Source organism: Microcaecilia unicolor, chromosome 2 (genome assembly GCF_901765095.1).
Source record: "Microcaecilia unicolor chromosome 2, aMicUni1.1, whole genome shotgun sequence".
NCBI lineage: Eukaryota > Metazoa > Chordata > Amphibia > Gymnophiona > Siphonopidae > Microcaecilia > Microcaecilia unicolor.
The window spans coordinates 558,895,001-558,913,237 of NC_044032.1; the positions used below are offsets into that span (position 1 = coordinate 558,895,001).

Here is an 18,237-nt window from a genome sequence, read left to right on the forward strand (position 1 = left end):
TAGCTTTGGAGCATGAAAAAAGAAGGCTGAGTTGGGTCGATTGGTAATGAGCTAATTCTCTTGAGCATCAAGAGAACATTGGGACCAATATGGTGTATATGGAATGACTAAAGAGGAAAGATAGGATGGAGTACCCCAGTGATAAGCTTTGAATGTTAGGCATAGGATTTTAAACTGTATATGAAAAGAGATGGATAGCCAATGGAAGGAAAGAAGGAGCAGGGTAACGTGATCTGATCCACGAGCCCGACACAAAAAGCGAACTGCTGTATTTTGAAGCATTTGTAATTCACAAAGTTAATGGCCCACAATACCATCATAAACAAGATTGCAGTAATTGATTCGTGATTTTAGAAATGCCTGCACTAGTGTATGGAGGATAGAAGGGGCAAGAAGACCACAAAAGGATCGAAATTGGTGAAGAGCGTAAAAGCCCATTTTTAGCAGTTGTGATATCTGTTTGTGGAAGACCAATGCTGGGTCGAAAATAATTCCTAAATATCGAAATGAATTAGTGGCTTGAATAGGAATACCAAATGGAGAGGGGATCAGGTCTTAAGTTAATGTCAAATGACCAAAAAATACTCTCCAATCTGAACTCTGAAAGAACACAGTCCTATAAAGTAGGGACTATAACTCCACTTATCCTAAGCCCTGAAGGGAATCTGATAAACTAGGTGTACCCTTAAAAATACCTCCTGGGATAACCAGAGTTCAAGCTCTCATATAGATAAACAGGGCCATGTCTCTTTAAGATCTAGAAGGCAATTCGTAGAAGTGTGTGCCAAACTCTGGCTGAAACAAGTAACTAGTGCAATGTGTGTGATAAAGGTGTTACCCTTTCTGTCCTAGATCTGCCAGCACTGCCCTTATTACCATGTTTTGCATTAATTGGAGCTTTGTAAAGCAGTTTGGTAGTTAATCCCATTAATAGAACATTAAAGGACTTTGCAAGAGAAACTATCACTGATTTAAAAGCATCCAGTCCAAGAGAAGGGTGTAGCTGCCTCATCAACCGGAATTGCAGGAAAGCAGTTCTTGCTACCATTTGGATATGTTGTTGAAAGTAAAATGCAGAGTCTTCTATCAGCTGTAATTCAGCTTCTTGTTACTTCACTTGCCCCATCTGTGATGTCTGATCTGCAAGTTGTCAGAATAAGCCCGTATGATTTATGAAGTATCAGCAGGTTATGGAATCCATGGGGTGCCTTTCATCTGAGTCCAAAAATCGTAATCAACCACCAGCAGTTCCTACCCGGGAACAAGAACCTGAAATGGAAGTGTTGCATGGATATCCAGGTAACCCTCCTATTGACTTGACATCTTGGGCTGGGAAAAAGTAGCAAGGCCATGATATAAATAGAGCATTTCTATTCGTTCACTCTGCCTAAGAGAGACTGGAAACAACTCTAACTTCATTCATTGTTACTTGAATCAATCTTTTCCTTATTCATTTTCAATGGAGTATATAGAGACTGTGGTTTTGTTTTTTGAAGTTTGTGATTTTTGCTAATTCTTGTATTACTTGTGTTACTGTGGATTGAATTGGGCCCAGGAGAAGTGTTATAGCCTCCAGTGCTGTAGAGAAAATAATGTGTGTGTAGCTAAATAGCAATGTTCCTGTCTATAGAAAGGAAAATTTCTGAGTCAGTGTGGATATTTTCATACATAAAGAGACTTTTCAGCACAACTTTGCCTTCATACAAACCTTAGCAGCTTAATCATTCACAGACTAATTTCTATGGTCATAGTGTGACTATTTGCAATGTAAAACTAGTGATTCCCAAAAGCTGCAGAAGGTCTAATGATCTAAATGAGCTGTATTGTGAGGTTTATAGTGTCTCAGAAAATCTTCCCCAACACAGACCTCATTTTGTGTCTTAAGTGTTGTTGCAAGGGGACTGAAGGTTTCATGTCACAGGTGCAGAAGCATCCTTCTGGAATGGTAATCACAATAAAGTGACATGTTTTTCATAGCTGTATGTCAATAAATCTGTATATCGGAGTGTAATAGGATAGTGTAAGCATACATCACAGATCCTATCATTTCCCTGAAGGCTCTATGCTCTGCAGTCCGACTGCCTCACAGGCATGTCTGACAGCAAAGGTTTTTAAATACTGAGAAAGCACCAGTCAGCTGCAAATTGGGCCCAGTTTTAAAAATGGGCTACAGATTATGCCTTTGGTATCCTGATTATATTAGAGTATGGAACAGGGTGGTGGACTCATGGAAATTTGGTGACAACAATTGCAGTGACTACACTAGATCTATTTTCATCAACTCTTCCAGTGCCCTCTCTGCATCGCAGTGTGCAATCACTCTCCGATCACAGCTAATGATGGAAAAAAATAATTTCTTCCGTGCGAGTTACTATTTCTCTTCTTGATCCCCTTCCTTCAAGATGTGTAAAGCAAATTATTATCTATTCTTTTACCAACTAAAACCTATATGGTGCACACAAGCCTCCAAACAGGTTAGATTCCACCAATTTGTACCCAAGGATTGATTAAGCCACTTTTAAAAAGATATACTCGAGATCCAGCTTTAGTCTAATCTCTCTTTTCTTTCTAAAATTGTAGAAAAAGTCATCTCTGTGCAACTCAATCAGTTTGTCACTTAAGTGAAGATATTCAGCCCATGGTAGTGAGTGCTTTTTAGCCGCCACCGGCTTTATTCCTGGATATTCAATGCTGGGCCATGTCACTGGGAAGAGGTGAATATGGAGGATTCTGTACTTACCACGTGGTCTCATGGGTCTTATTATGAGATCTGGCCCCCAGCAGGAGATGATATGTACTTACCTCCTCATTCTTCAACAGGTTTCCTAAATGTAGGCATCTGAAACCAGAATACGAGGGGTCTTGTTCGATTCTTCACTCACTTTCTCATCCCATAATAACCCGCTATGGAAAAAAACACTATTCAAAATGAGACAGCTATGTCTAGTCAGATCATTCTTCAGTCAAAAAGTCTTCACACTACTAGTCTAAATATTAGTCCTACCTCAATTGGATTACTGTAACGGTCTATTTCTTGCTATTGTCACTATCAGAAAAAACTGCAAATAAAATAAAATACAACTGCTAGACTAATATACAGATTAAATAGATATACCAGTGTTTCAACTCATCTCAACAAACTGCACTGGCTACCCATAGCAGAAAGACTCAGGTTCAAAGCTGCTTGTTTAGTTTTTCAAAACCTACAGGGATTCACCTCTGAACGTCTGACTAAGACCACTTTGTTACATCTGGTCCAGTCTAACAGACTGAAAGGACAACTGATGCTAGTGTCACCGTTTCAAAAGACAATTCGAAATCAGAAGATTTTCAGCTCTCTATTCCCAGTACTTGGAGTTAAAATATGGAACTCTCTACCTATTACCATCAGAACAGAAAACAGCTACCTTAACTTCAGGAAGAGGCTAAAAACTTTTCTCTTCCCAAAGACTGCTTCATAACAATCCATTATGACTTCTACATCCTAGTACCACCTAGTATCCTTTCTTATAATATTTTTGATCTCATACATTACATCAATGATATCTAATTTTCTCATACCTCACACTAACACTATCTGCTTTTGTCTCACCTAGAATGCTAACCACACTGAACCCGGGAAAGGGAATATTAGTGGTATACAAGAATTGAATTGAATTTAATTGAATCCCCAAGATTCTATGTACGGTACCCATATTTGGGCACATTCCCAATTTATGCACACAATTTTATTGAGTAATGAGTCATTAACTAGCAATGATTGGGTGCTAACAACCAATTATTGCAATTAATTAGCTCCAATTAGAATTTGTGTGCACTTCTTGCTAGGCGTTATTCTACAAAGATCCACTCACGAATTTGATAGTGCACAAGTCAAAAGGGGGTGTGGATGGGTCATGGGTGTTCACTAAAGATGTGCACAGCAGAGGCGTAGCCAGACCTCGCCGGGAGGGGGGCCAGAGCCCGAGATGGGGGGGCACTGTTTAGCCCCCCCGAGCCGCCGCCGCCACATTGGACCCCCCTGCCAGCCTGCTGATGACCCCCTTGAACCCCCCTCCCACCACCAACCCTCCCCCGCTGTCGCCGCCCGCCCCGCTGCCGCCGCCGCATCAGATACCTTGTTTGCTGGCGGGGGTCCCCAAACCCCGCCAGCCGAAGAGAGTCTTCTTCAGCACCGGAGTAGCGCCTTCATTCAACGAAGTTCCTGGTGTGATCAGCTGTTTCTGATGCCTTACGTCCTGCACGGGGCTACATGCACGGTGCAGGACCACCAATCCAGATCAATTTTGTTCTCAGTACAAATACATGGTGAATTCTATGAAAAAGTTATAAGCTAAACTTTGTGAAATTTAATCTCTCCTAGAGTAATGCCATAGGCTTTATTTTTAAATTAACCTGGCAGAATCTGGATCCCTAGAGATCTTCATACTTTCCTCTCTCAGGCTCCTACGTGAAGGAGGGATTCAATGTTTGGTCCTGGGTTCGGCTCCAAGAGGCAGTGAGACAAATGAGATAACAAGAGACAGGTGTGCATACAGTGGACTTTGTCAGGTTTCTAATCTGTGCCAAGATTATATTCTAGACAGAGCTGCAGAGTCCTGATTGCTTGTTTCTTACTATCCAGCGTGGTTTATGGTAATTTTCTCCACCTTATCTGCACCTGATTGTTAGCTCAGCCCAATAATCCTGATCATAATGAGCAATTTCTTCATTCTCACAAAAATCGACATTTTCTTATTTCATATGGAAGCCACATTTTTCAGCTACTGCTGCTCAATAAAAGATAAGAGTGTGCATGGATGAAGCCACTCCAGAAATGACCTCTGAACCCTGGCTCAGGCCTGGGTCTGCTTTTACTATCAGCTTCTGTTGCACTGCTTTGTGTGATACTAACGTAAGCCTGTGTAGTGTGTTGGGCTGACACATGAGCAGCAGTCATAGCAGAGGGCAGATGGGTTACAGCTACTGTGTGAGCTACACAAGCAGCACATAAACAGAGATGCCAAGGGGAAGCATAGATTTTGACTCCGTCTCCCAACCTAACTCATGCTCTCCATTCTGTCCATGTCCCGCCCCCTCCATCCCCTTTGTAATAATTTTCTGCTAGTAATGAGACCCCCACCAGCTTCAAATTTTGCAGCCAAACTTTCCAGCAGGTTTAATCTCACAGCAAGAAATGCTGACAGTGAGATTTGAAGCTGTTTTTGGTCGAGTGCAGGCAGAGAAAAAGCTGACAGTGACTCCTGAGTCTCTCAAGTTCTATGGGTGAGTCGTGATTTTGGATGGGAGCTGGTCCTCCAAGGTGGGAGTCTCCTGCTCAAACCCAGAGACATAATAGGCTTACAAAAGTCTGGTTCTCAGGTAGCTACCAAGAGATGGAAAGAGGCTACATGGAACATATTGAAAGGTAAAATATAAAGGAGGTTGCACATTCATTTACTCCAAATATTAATATTATTTCAGGTTTAAAAAAAGGAGCTTCCATTAAATTGTAGTAGCTAATGGATTTCTTAAAATCAAAACCAGCAGAAGTCCTGTCTTAACGCTGATTCACAGTTCAGTCAAAGTTCAGAAGAGAGTGCATATAAAATTTAAAACAAATCAATACTTTGGAAGGACTTGTTGAGTCATTGGGTGTCCTATGCTAGAGACAGTGAAATTTGCATCCATCTCCAAATCCTACTGGTACAGATGCACCCAGGTAGCAACTTATACTACTAATAATCATTTCTATCGTGCTACTAGATGTATGCAGTGCTGTACACATTATATACAGGAGGCTCATAGTCTAAAGTTATTTGTACCTGGGGCAATGGACGACTAAGTGACTTGCCCAAGGTCACAAGGAGCTGCAGTGGGAACTGAATCCAGGTTGCCAGGATCAAAGCCTGCTTCACTAACCATTAGGCTACTCCCCAGGTGTAGCAATTCTATGGGGGTAAGTTTTTAACTCTGTAGAATTCACAAGAAGTACAGCAGGGGCCTTAAAGTTTGCATGGGTATTATTGGTTTGGAGGTACAAGAAGAAACTGATGAGAAATATTGATAATAATTCTTTGGGCTAGATGCGTACGTCTAGTAGCGCTATAGAAATGCTAAGTAGTAGTAGTAGTATTAGTAAGGGATATGTGTTTCCTGAATGGTATGGCTTGTAGTGCAGCATATACCAGATACTTGCAAATTTGATTGGGAGAACAAAGCACTTCTATGCCCCCTGAGACTCGTTCTTCAAGGTGCAAGATGGTCACCTAGACTCTAGAGAACTAGAGAATATCACTGCTACCTTAGATGGCGTATTCGACTATGGAACCAAGCAATGTACTAAAGTAGAGCTTCCTAAAACTATCCCAAGGACATCATAGCCAGTCTGGTTTTCAAGACATCCAGAATGAATATGCAAGGGAGAAATCTGCATGCTTTGAAGACTAAGGGTCCCTTTTACTAAAGGGCGTTAAGAGTCAACATGCAGTAACTGCTAGCATACAACCACATTAAAGGGTTTTGAAATAGTTTAACAGTTACCTCATGCGCATTAAGGGCCAGATTCTATATATGGCGCTTAAAAAATCCATGCAGAAAACATAAGATTTAAGCACAGTATATAGAATACGCTTAGTTGATTTCCTTACACCTAAAACTATGCGCCTCCATTTACACCAATGAAAATGTGGCATAAATCCCTGCACGTACATTTACGCAGACTGAGTCATATTCTATAACAAAGCGCGTAAATTTGAGAATGCCCATGAAGCACCCATTTCCCCGTCCTTGGCCTTTAACTGCACATTTTAGAATTTAGGTGAGGTTCGTTACAGAATATGCTTAGAGAGTTATGTGTGTAAATTCTAATTATTGCCAATTAGTGCCCTTTGTTGCTTGTTAAGTGCTGTTAAAAACACTGCTTGGCTTGTTAAGCCAATTAAGTTATACATGTTGTTATAGAATACCAGTGCTTTTTTTGTGCCGGTATGCGCTGGTACAGCGTACCGGCACCTTTTTTCTGGGTCCGGGGGCTCACCTGCCTGCTCCCTGCTGTTTGCACCTGGCCGTGATCCCTGCCTTGTAAAACTTTTCTTTTTTACCGAAGTCGCGAACCGGCAGCCTGAAGACTGAAAAAAGCAAACAGCAGGAAGGCTCGCCTCCTTGCATTGCGTCGCTTCGTTTCCCTGCATTCTCAGCACGTCCCGCCCTCCTCTGATGTCATTTCCTTTCCTCGAGGGTGGGACGCGCTGAGAATGCAGGGAAACGAAGCGACGCGATGCAAGGAGGCGAGCCTGCCTGCTGTTTGCTTTCTTCAGTCTTCAGGCTGCCGGTTCGCGACTTCAGAAAAAAGAAAAGTTTTGTAAGGCAGGGAACACAGCCAGGAGCAAACGGAAGGGAGCGGGCAGGGGAGGGTGGGCAAGTGGGGCTGGGGGTGTGTGTGGGCAAGTAGGGCTGGAGGTGTGTGTGTGGGCAACTGGGGCTGGGGTGTGTGTGTGTGTGGGCAAGTGGGGCTGGGTGTGTGTGTGGGCAAGTGGGGCTGGGGGGCTGGGCAAATGGGGCTGGGGTTTGAATGATCTCGGGGGCAGGTGGAGGCTGGGGCGAGTCACTGGACATGGAAGGGAGGGGGAGGATAGGGGGCAAAAGAGAATCGCTGGACATGGAGGGGAGGGGAGGGAGGAGAATTATGCTGGACATAGATTGGATGGGAGCGCAGGGGAGAGAGGAGAATGGAGAATTGCTGGACTTGGATAGGAGGGGATAGGAGGGGATAGGAGAGGAGGGCAGGGGAGAGAGGAGAATCGCTGGACATGGAGGGGAGAGAGGAGAATCATTCTGGACATGGATTGGATGGGATGGCAGGGCAGGGGAGAGAGGAGAATTGCTGGGCAGGGGAGAGAGGAGAATGGTGAATTGCTGGGCAGAGGAGAGAGGAGACTGGAGAATTGCTGGACATGGATGGAAGGAGAAGGCAGGGAAGAGAGAATTGCTGGACTTGGAGAGGAGAGGAGGGGAGGGCAAGGGAGAGAGGAGAATCACTGGACATAGGAGGGGAGGGCAGGGGAGAGAGAAGACATGCTGGACATGGATGGAGGGGAGGGAAGTTAGGGAGATGCACATGGATGGGATGGCAGGGGAGGAAGGAGAAATGCTGGAAATGGATGGAGAGGAGAGCAGAGCAGGAGATAGAGGAGAATTGCTGGACATGGATGGATGGAGGGGTTGGCGGGGAGAGAGGAGAAATGCTGGACATGGAAGAAGAAAGGAGGAAAGTAAAGAAATAAATAGAAAGGAAGCCCTGGAAACGGAGTTAAGAGAACAGATAGAGAGCAGCAGAATCAGACACTTGGACCAGTATGGATAGAAAACAGTCACCAGACAACAAAGTTAGAAAAAATCATTTTATTTTCATTTTAGTGTTTGGAATTTGTCCAATTTGAGAATTTACTTTTGCTGTCTTATTTTGCACTGGGTATACTGGAGCTGTAACATCTTACAGAAATGATTTATAATGAAAAAAATCACAAGTTATTGTTTTTCTCCTATACTAGTATATTTTCAATGATGTCTGTTTATATGCGCCATGGCTGGTATAAGGGGTGTAGCTAATGTGGGTGTGGCTATCATAGGGGTGGAGCCATATGTGGTGACCCCGCCCTTAATGAGTACTGGCACCTTTTTTTCTACAAAAAAAGCACTGTAGAATACACTTAGATTTCAGTGTGGAACGCTAGACGCGATATATAGAATCTAGCAGTAAGTGCTTTTCATATTAGGGGACATGGCATGGGTGGGGTGTGGGTGTGAAAGCATTAGCTAGGTAACACGCTACAGTTACTGGGCGCTAACTGGGTAAGTCACAGTTAATGTGAAACCACGTACCACCTCCTAAATAGGAAGAGCTAAGTGTAGCCAGGTACCATCTCCACTGGTTGCTGTGTAAAATTGGCAGCTACCGTACAGTAAAGTCCTGTGTCAAGCGGTAGTAACTGCAGAGTTTACTGCATTTTAGTTAAAAGGACTCTAAGTATAACCCTGGTTTACCCCTTCAGTCAGGGCCACTGGCTAAGCTGTATGGGTTAGGTACCCGAGACCAGGATTCACAAAACAGATTGGTACTTCAGATGAGTTGAGTGCAGGCCAGGGCCGGGCTAAATTCCAGTAGGCTGAAGGGTTCTCTCACCCTGGGAAAAACAATAGTTCGCTCTAAAACAAAAAACAGCAATCTTGGTAACTTCAACTTTCCTTTAACTGAACAGCAAACTGAGAACCAGTTCATGAAAACAGTTCAAGTGCATATAGAGGCCATAAGTAAAATTCAAATAATAACCCATTTATCTCTAGCCCATCCCGGATCAAAGTTCTGAGCACTGGCAGCCTTCCGCTAGAAATGAGACTCCTTCGCTCAGCACTATCTGGTTAAGTGCCATTGAAAAAGCCTGGTGAGTCCCGAACCGGCAATTTAAACAATGGAAGCAAAACCCGGACTGGATCAATGTGTCCTCCTTTACCTGGAGCCATATGGTAACCCTAGACCAGCACACCCCTACACTAACCAACACGCAGTCCACACCTTTTTCCTGCCAATAACTCACCCATTCCCACCCCATAACAGAATATGCAGTTAGCACATGAATTAGCACGCACTGTCATGGCAGTTTGGTAATGGTTTACCAGTTCCTGCACGCTAATTTACACACCTGCGTTTAGGTACCTACAAAGCCTAGATCGCTAAAGACCACATGTACAGGGTGAGGCAAAAAAAAAAGTAACCCCTTAGAGTTGTTCATTTTCTCTGTAGCTGCTTTGAATTTCAATTCAAAATAATATTTTATTTATTTTATTTATTTAGATTTATTTACTGCCTTTTTGAAGGAATTCACTCAAGGCGGTATACAATAAGAATAAATTAAATAATGAGCAATAGACAATTACAGCATTAAAAGTATTCAAATAACAATACAAAGCATGGCATAGTATACTACTTACAATGTCAACATAATATGTAATAGAACATTTTAATTGACAGTGTAGGGTATAAGCAAAGATGGAACATATAGATAGGGAAGAGAGTAAGAGGAGTTAGAAAGTAAGGTGACTAAAGAAAGGTGCACATGAGGTCAAAGCGATGGCTAAATATTATCTCAGCTAGAGTAGGAGTGGATAAACATGTCTTGCTGCAGTAACTGCAGCCCATGTCACTCCGTGTGTGTGTGTGTGTGTGTGTGTGTGTGTGTGTGTAAGACTTCCATTAAAGGCCTGGTTGAAGAGCCAAGCTTTCACCTGCTTCCTGAAGTAGAGATAGTCTTGTGTTAAGCGGAATCTTTCAGACAGTGCATTCCAGAGTGTGGGGGGCAACTCTGGAGAAGGCTTGCTTGCGGGTATCACATCATGTAATGTCTTTTGAAGAGGGTGTGGTTAGTGATAGTCCTTGAGAGGACCTTAGTGTTATTGGAGGTGTGTAGAGGATCATCCTATTCTTCAGGTACTCGGGCCATTTCCTTTAAGGGCCTTGAAGATAAGACATACAGTTTTAAATTTAGCCCTGTATTGTACTGGTAGCCAATGAAGTTTTTGCAAAAATGGTGTGATGTGGTCATGTCGCTTTCAACCTTCTATTAGTTTTGCTGCAGCATTCTGAATCAATTGAAGCTGGTGCAGGCCCTTTGTAGTCAGATAGTTGTAGAGTGCATTACAGTAATCCAGTCTTGATGTTATCATGGCATGTACAACTGGGATAAGATTTACCTTCTCGATGTAAGGAGAGAGGCAGCATAGCTGTCGCAAATAGCAGAAGCAGCTCTTGATGGTTGCTTGGATTTGGGGAATCAGAGTAAGTGCTGAATCTAACTGTATTCCAAGGTTCCTGGTTTGTGATTTAAGCGGGAGTTCATACTTCCCAAAAGAGATTTTGATGTCAGGTAGGTATCCACTTGTGGTAGGGACCCAGAGAAGCTCGGTTTCGGTTTGCTTGGGTTCAGGCAAAGTTTGTTGTGTTTTGCCCATTCTTGAATTGGTGTTAGACAGGCAATCAGTTTATTCAGGGTTGTAGGTAAGTCAGGTTCAATGGGTATGAATAGCTGCACATCATCTGTGTAGATGTAGAACTGAGTGTCCATTGACCGAATCAACTCAGCTAGTGGCTTGAGGTAGATATTGAACAGAATAGGTGACAGTATTGATCCTTGTGATACCCCACAGGTAGAAGATGACACGGGGAGAAAGTTTGTCCCCATCCCCATGGGTTCTGTCTCCATCCCCGCCCCATCCCCTTGGGCTCTGTCCCTACCCTGTCCCCACCACCCTCTACCCTTCCAACCCCAACAATAGCTGATTTCTACTACCCCAAGGAATCATAATCCACCCTGTTAAAATATGCCCTATGAAGCAGGGGTGTAGCCAGACCTTGGCGGGAGGGGGGTCCAGAGCCCAAGGTGGAGGGCACAGTTTAGCCCGCCAACTCCCCGCCCACCCGCCAGCCACTTTGGACCCCCCCCCCGCGCCTCCCCCATCGCTGCCACCAGGTACCTTTCCTAGCGGGGGTCCCCAACCCCCACCAGCCGAAGTCTTCTTCAGAGCCAGTCGACTCCGGTGCCTTCGCTGATGATCTGTTTCTGACGTCCTGACTCCTGCGTGAATGTCCTATATGTAGCCTCGTGCAGGAACTGCACGCAGAAGTCAGGAGTCAGAAACAGATCAACAGCAAAGGCGCCGGAGTCGACCAGTGCTGAAGAAGACTTCAGCTGGCGGGGGTTGGGGACCCCCGCCAGCAAAGGTACCTGGCGGAGGCAGGGGAGGGTCGGCGGAGGCAGCGGGGGGGGGGGGTCCAGAGTAGAGGAGGCCAGGGCTTAATCTGTGGGGGCCCATGCCCCTGTGGCCCCACCTAGCTACACCCCTGCTATGAAGCATTATTATGATCTTTTAATCTGTGGCCGAATAAGAAGTCATCAACAATATCAGGATTCAGTCTAGCTCTCCTGTCTTCCACAGTCCTTCCTGCAATAGAAGATGTCTTCTTAGAAGATGTGCTGGTAGCAGGATGTACAGGATCCCCCATTCAGATTTTGCTAATTTTGGCCAGCATGTTTGCTTGTTTTTCCAGAAAATCAAAATATCGTTATCTGCATCACTCAAACATAAATAACAGTCCAGTTCATTAACAGGCTTCAAAGTAGAAAATAACACAGGGACAAAGTTTGTCCCCGTCCTCATGGGCTCTGTCACCATCCCCACCCCGTCCCCGTGAGATCTGTCCCCACCCCCTCCCCACAAGCTCTGTCCCCATTCCCACAGTTACTGCGGGTACCCATCCCTGTGCCATTCTCTACCCACAGGTCAGTGCCCACAGTGATGATGAGTTGCTGCCAAATATTATGGATTGTTGCCTGTCTGATAGGTAGGATCTGAACCAATCAAGTACTGTTCCATTGATACCTGTTTCTGTCAGTCGTACTAGCATGATATCATGATCCACAGTGTCAAAAACTGCTGAGAAATCTAGCAGTACTAACACTGAGGCGAATCCCCTGTCTCAGTTTCTGTGAACATCATCTAGTAGAGGTACAAGGACCGTTTCTGCTCCGTAACTGAGTATGAAACCAGATTGACATGGATCTAGCCAGTTTCTCTCTTAGCCAATCATTGAGTTGAACACAGACTGTTTGTTCTATAAGTTTCCTTAGAAATGGGATGTTGGATACTGGCTGGTAACTTTCAAGTTTGTCCTGGTCAAGGATGTTTTTCTTTAGCAAAGGGTGAATCACTGCCACTTTTAATGCTGTTGGTGGTTGTCCATTAGAAAGAGAGATGTTCACAATTTTTGTGGCGCCTTCTATGAGGCCCATGCTTGCCTGCTGCATTATCTTTGATGGGCATGATTCAAGGGAGCAGGTAATTGGTTGAAGGTCTCTTAGGATTTTGTCAAGGCTCTCCTCTGTCATTGGGTTAAAAGCGTCCCATCTGTCTCTGTCAGGAGGGGGCGCGTTTGTGCACTCCTGGCTAACTGATTGGAGACTGGGTGGAATTGCCTGTAAATCCTGATGAAGACTTTTAATTTCATTGGCAAAGTATGCAGCAAAATCACTGCAGTTCAGTTTAGACTGGGCATATGTATTTATTTAGTCATCATACTTACATATTACTATTAAATAACCTTTAATTATCTTAAGCTATGTTGATGTTACTGACTTTTTAGCATTACTACCTATCGATTCTTGCGCATTAAAAATGAAGCTAAATCCATAACGTCATTCATATGAAAAAAATTAACAATGTGTCAGAAATTTGCAGTCACTGTGAATGCTCAAAGAGTCCGATATTCAGACTGCGGGAGGCAACACAGCTAACTCTTGCGGTCAGTGGCAAACCCAGAAATTCAATACAGGGCCATATCTGGTGACCGGCATTGAATTCCCGTTTTTGTTTTGGCCGTTATGAACATAGCTGGTTAAGCCGATATTCATCAGCAGACTAGCTAAGTTATAGCAGCCAAAGATAGACTTGCCATTTATACGAGTCAATCTGGCCACTAAACTCAGCCAATCATTTGATGAATATTGGCGCTAACCGGCAATGTCAAGCAATATAACCAGTGACCGGACTAGCTGCTAAGCACTAATATTCAGTGAAAATAGCAGGTTATCTTGCACTGAATATTAGCGCTTAGCCCACTTAAGGCTATTCAGGCCAGGCGCTGTTCCTGACCGGTTAAATAGCACTGAATATCGGGCAGATAGTGTCCACCGCCAGCTTTAACGCAGGCCTTCAGTCACTTTGGGATGTTCTTAACAGCCTTGTCGATTGACAGGGCCATCGAGAAGGGGGGCAAGGGGCCAAAATTCCTTGGGCCTGGGCCTCCAAGGGGGGCCTGGTGTCGGGGTCTCTCTCTCTCTCCTGCTCCTGACGGAACCCGGGTGATCATGTCTCAATAGGCACAGGAGAGAGAAAACTCCGGTGCCGGGCCTCCCTTGGAGGCTGGACTTCTGCTGACGGGGCACCCCAAGCCCCGCCAGCAGAAGAGGTCTTCCTTCAGCACTGCTCTTCTTCACTCTGCTGCCTTGCTGGCCAAGCAGCAGCTTTTCCCCTCAGGACACGCATGCTCAGTTTTGAAACCAAGCGTGCGCAATTTGAGGGAAAAAGCAGCTGCAGGGCAGGCCATGCAGCAGAGTGAAGAAGAGCGGCGCTGGAGGAAGACTTCTTCTACTGGTGGTGCCTTGGGATCCAAGGTAGCTGCAGTTGGGGGGGGGGGGCGGCAACAATCCGGGGGGGAGCAGCGACGGCAGTGACGATCGGGAGAGGGTGGTAGCAACGGCAATGACAATCCTGGGGGGGGGGGGGGGGGGGGGGACAGCAGCCCTGCCCGGGCCTAGCTTAGTCTTTTGGTGGTCTTGTCAATCGGTCCCTGTGGCAGGCTGTCCCAGATCAGCTGCAGCGCTTCCTTGGGTTTGGCGATTGTTTGCAGCTTTGGGTGGAGCTTGTAATAGGCCTCCAACATTGCTCACCAGGCAAAAGTCTACATCACTGTGACGTCATTAACAGTAAGCTGATACCCTTTTTTTTTTTTCAAATAATGTTTACAATGCAAACATTATGGTCACTCAAAAAGTCTGTAACTTCACCATGGTTAAAGATAAATGTCAATCCACTCAGCGCATAAACATAGATAGTAACAACAACAAATAAAAGCTGTCAAATTTCACATTGAAATTCCAAGTCATTGCTGAGAAAACAGCAAAAAAACTCTAGGGGGTTACTTTTCTTTGCCTCATCCAGTAGATTATAGGATTCTGTTTTCTATGTTTGTAAGTGCGCACCCCACCCCACCCATTGTCTGCCCAAACTGCACCCAAATGCAAACGCCGTACTGTCGCATTTAGGCACCATTCTGCAGAATGTAGGCATTTATTTCTATATGTGTATATATACATGTGTAAGTGCCTGTATTCATGATATTTATGCGCATTCTTGGCACCTGAATCTTGGTGCCTCCTTAAAGAATTACCCCCTAATCGATTAGAGAATGCTAGATGTGGCTCAAAGGAGGAGTGTTCCAAAACAACATACCCTGCGTCTGTGCATGGCTAAATGAAATAAAAACCTGATTCAGAAAGAGACTTTGTTAACGGTTGTTTTTAAATGAGCTTTTAGTGCTTAAGGAGTCAGAGCCAGGGTAAGGGCAGTAAAACATAAGGTTTACTAAGTGCAGTGTCTGCCCTTTAACCCTCTCCTTTCTTGGCAAACAGTACCTATAGGGTGATTCATTAGCATGTGTGTGCAGTGGCTGTGTGTGTTGATAAGCTACAGTTTATGTTTGTCTTTGAATCTTTAGAGAAGAAAAAGACGGGCAAGTTCCAACCTTTCAGAAAGCTTTTTGGGAAAAAGAAGAAGAAAGATAGAGTGTTGGCGCTGGAAGGAAGTAAGGTGAAAGCAAGTCATTCCATTGGAAATCTCTCCGATGGCGTTCTCTCCTCTGATGAAGAAACCAATGATAATCTGAGGTAAAATGCAGACTTAATTTATGTTTATTATTCCTTAGCAGTGAGACTTGTCTCAGAGGCGCACAAACCTCTTGTTGGAATGATAGGAAAGGTTGTTGCACTTTATTTCAGCGTCAAGTACCATAAATGTTTTGTCACTGCAAATGAATTTTCATTGCCAGCAGCAAAATCAAGCCCCCTGCGCCATCTTCCCTGGTCACCCCCCTCCCTTCCCCCAAACACTGTCTTGGCTTAGAGAAGTTAATGGTCCCGGAATGATTTGATCACATTACTACAATGTCTCAATGTTCCACCTTCTCCAGGATTAAACTATGGATAAAGTAGCGCTGTTGCTGGGTTAGTCCATTTTAAAGGTTATTAAATAGAAAGAAAGCATAACAAAAAATATAAAAAGAATGATGATACCTATTTATTGGACTAAATAAATGTATTATTAATCCAATAAAAAAGGTATCATCTTATTTTATTTCTATTTATTAAGGGCTGAACTAGGCATTATAACTAAGGAAAGGAAAGGAAATGAAGGGTTCAGTGAGACCATATGAGCAAAAATGCCGTGAATCGATTCACTTGGATTTATATAAAGCACAGACCTTGTGCAAGGTACTGTGACATGCATCCGAAGCAAGCCTCAAATCCATTTAAGTGGTTAAGCTGATTGAAGACTTGAGGGCTTTTAGCTTTAAAAAGTGACTCAGGTAAAAAACGCAGCTTGATTCCTTCAGGAGCAGACATCGAACATTGACAGGCCACATGATGTGACTCTAATAGTGTACATTCCTAGAAAAGTTTCTCCGAGACCTAATGCATTTTTATTAGATAGTAACCAGCAAAGTAGATTTGTCTTGTAAGTCACACAATAGCCTCATCTGGGTGGCAATCACTTACTCCTGAGGGCTCCATTTAATTCTTAGCAAAGAGAAGTTAAAAACAAAATACATGGCACATGGAGGACTTTTAAATAGAATTAAGGATTTGAATGATAGGTACACATAATTTTTTAAAGATGCCATTTCTCAAAACGTGCTGTGGGATACAAACTAGGAGCAGATAAAAATATAAAGCTGGAGCAGTTTTAGTTCAGAATTAGTCATGCACAGCCCAGCACAGCAGTCGCCTCTGGTACTTGTTTGCCTTTAAGTATTGTACTATGTAATTGGTATTTCTTTGGACTTAGCACGGTAAAATTATGTATCATACCTGATAATTTTCTTTCCCTTAATCATAGCCGATCAATCCATAGACTGGTGGGTTGTGTCCATCTACCAGCAGGTGGAGATAGAGAGCAATCTTTTGCCTCCCTATATGTGGTAATGTGCTGCCGGAAATTCCCCAGTATGTCGATATCAAAGCTCCATCCGCAGGACTCAGCACTTAGAGAATTACACCCACAAAGGGACACTCTGCCCAGCTCACCACCGCCGAAGCGGGGGAGGGGAAATATTCCAGCGCACCACCGCCGGGGCGGTGGGCGGGAAACCACACCCGCCAACGTGGGGGGAACTGGCTTATCCTGCTACCGCAACCGCGGGAGGAGCTGGCTTACCCTAACACCGCCGAAGCGGGATACAAAGCTACCCTATAGCCACAGGAAGCGGGAGGGAGCGCCGGCATAATTTAGTTATCAATCCAGCCACCGCCGAAACGGGGGGAGAGGAAGCAGCAGCTCACTGTAACACAAAATCGTCTCAACTCGAAGAGACTTCAATTGGAAGAACTTGAACACGAAGTCCTCGTGAACAAGAAATGAAGACTGAACTTGAACCTGAAATATAACCAGAACCCAAACAATACAGATATCTGGGAGGGGCTATGGATTGATCGGCTATGATTAAGGGAAAGAAAATTATCAGGTATGATACATAATTTTACCTTCCCTATCATCCAGCCGATCAATCCATAGACTGGTGGGATGTACTGAAGCAGTACTCACCCAGGGCGGGACATGGAAATCCCTGAACGCAAAACTGAAGCCCCAAACTGGGCCTTGGCCCGAGCAGCCACATCCAAGCGGTAATGTCGTGAGAAGGTATGAGCCGACGACCAAGTAGCCGCTCTGCAAATCTCTTCCAAGGAGACAGATCTGGACTCCGCCATCGAGGCTGCTTGTGCACTAGTAGAGTATGCCTTCAGCTGAATAGGCGGAATCTTCCCTGCCGCCACATAAGCTGACGCGATCGTCTCCTTGACCCAACGTGCCACCGTAGGCTTAGATGCCTGCAGACCCTTACGAGGGCCTGCGAACAGCACGAACAGATGATCCGACTTCCGGAAATCATTGGTCACTTCCAAGTATCTGATGATGACCCGTCTAACATCCAGGTATTTGAGCGCAGGGTACTCCTCTGGGTAATCCTCCCTACGAAAGGAGGGTAGGTAAAGCTGCTGATTCACATGGAATCGAGAAACAATCTTGGGCAGGAAGGAAGGCACTGGGCGAATCGATACTCCTGCCTCAGTGAATCGCAGGAACGGTTCTCTACACGAGAGCGCCTGGAGCTCGGAAACTCTTCTGGCTGATGTGATAGCCACCAGGAAGACTGCTTTCAACGTCAGGTCCTTAAGCGATGCCCTTGGCAAGGGCTCGAAGGGCGGCTTCTGCAAGGTCCGTAGTACCAGATTGAGATTCCACGTAGGCACTATCGAGTGCAGAGGGGGGCGCAGGTAATTAACTCCTTTGAGAAAGCGTACCACATCCGGCTGTGAAGCCAGGGAAGCACCCTTCAGACGACCCCTGAAGCAAGCTAGAGCCGCCACCTGG

At 44.7% G+C, this 18,237-nt stretch overlaps 1 protein-coding gene across 2 annotated transcripts in view; it reads left to right on the forward strand.

Annotated features, from left to right (window-relative positions):
- The first annotated feature begins 1,095 nt into the window (after positions 1-1,095).
- KIAA1211 (KIAA1211 ortholog) overlaps positions 1,096-18,237 on the forward strand; it is a 179,525-nt gene continuing 162,383 nt past the window's right edge. For both annotated transcript variants that reach the window (XM_030191407.1, XM_030191408.1), the window contains exons 1-2: positions 1,096-1,299; positions 15,308-15,476. In XM_030191407.1, coding sequence (XP_030047267.1) covers positions 1,173-1,299; positions 15,308-15,476 — 296 coding nt within the window. In that variant the 5' untranslated portion in view covers positions 1,096-1,172. The remainder of the gene's footprint in view (positions 1,300-15,307; positions 15,477-18,237) is intronic.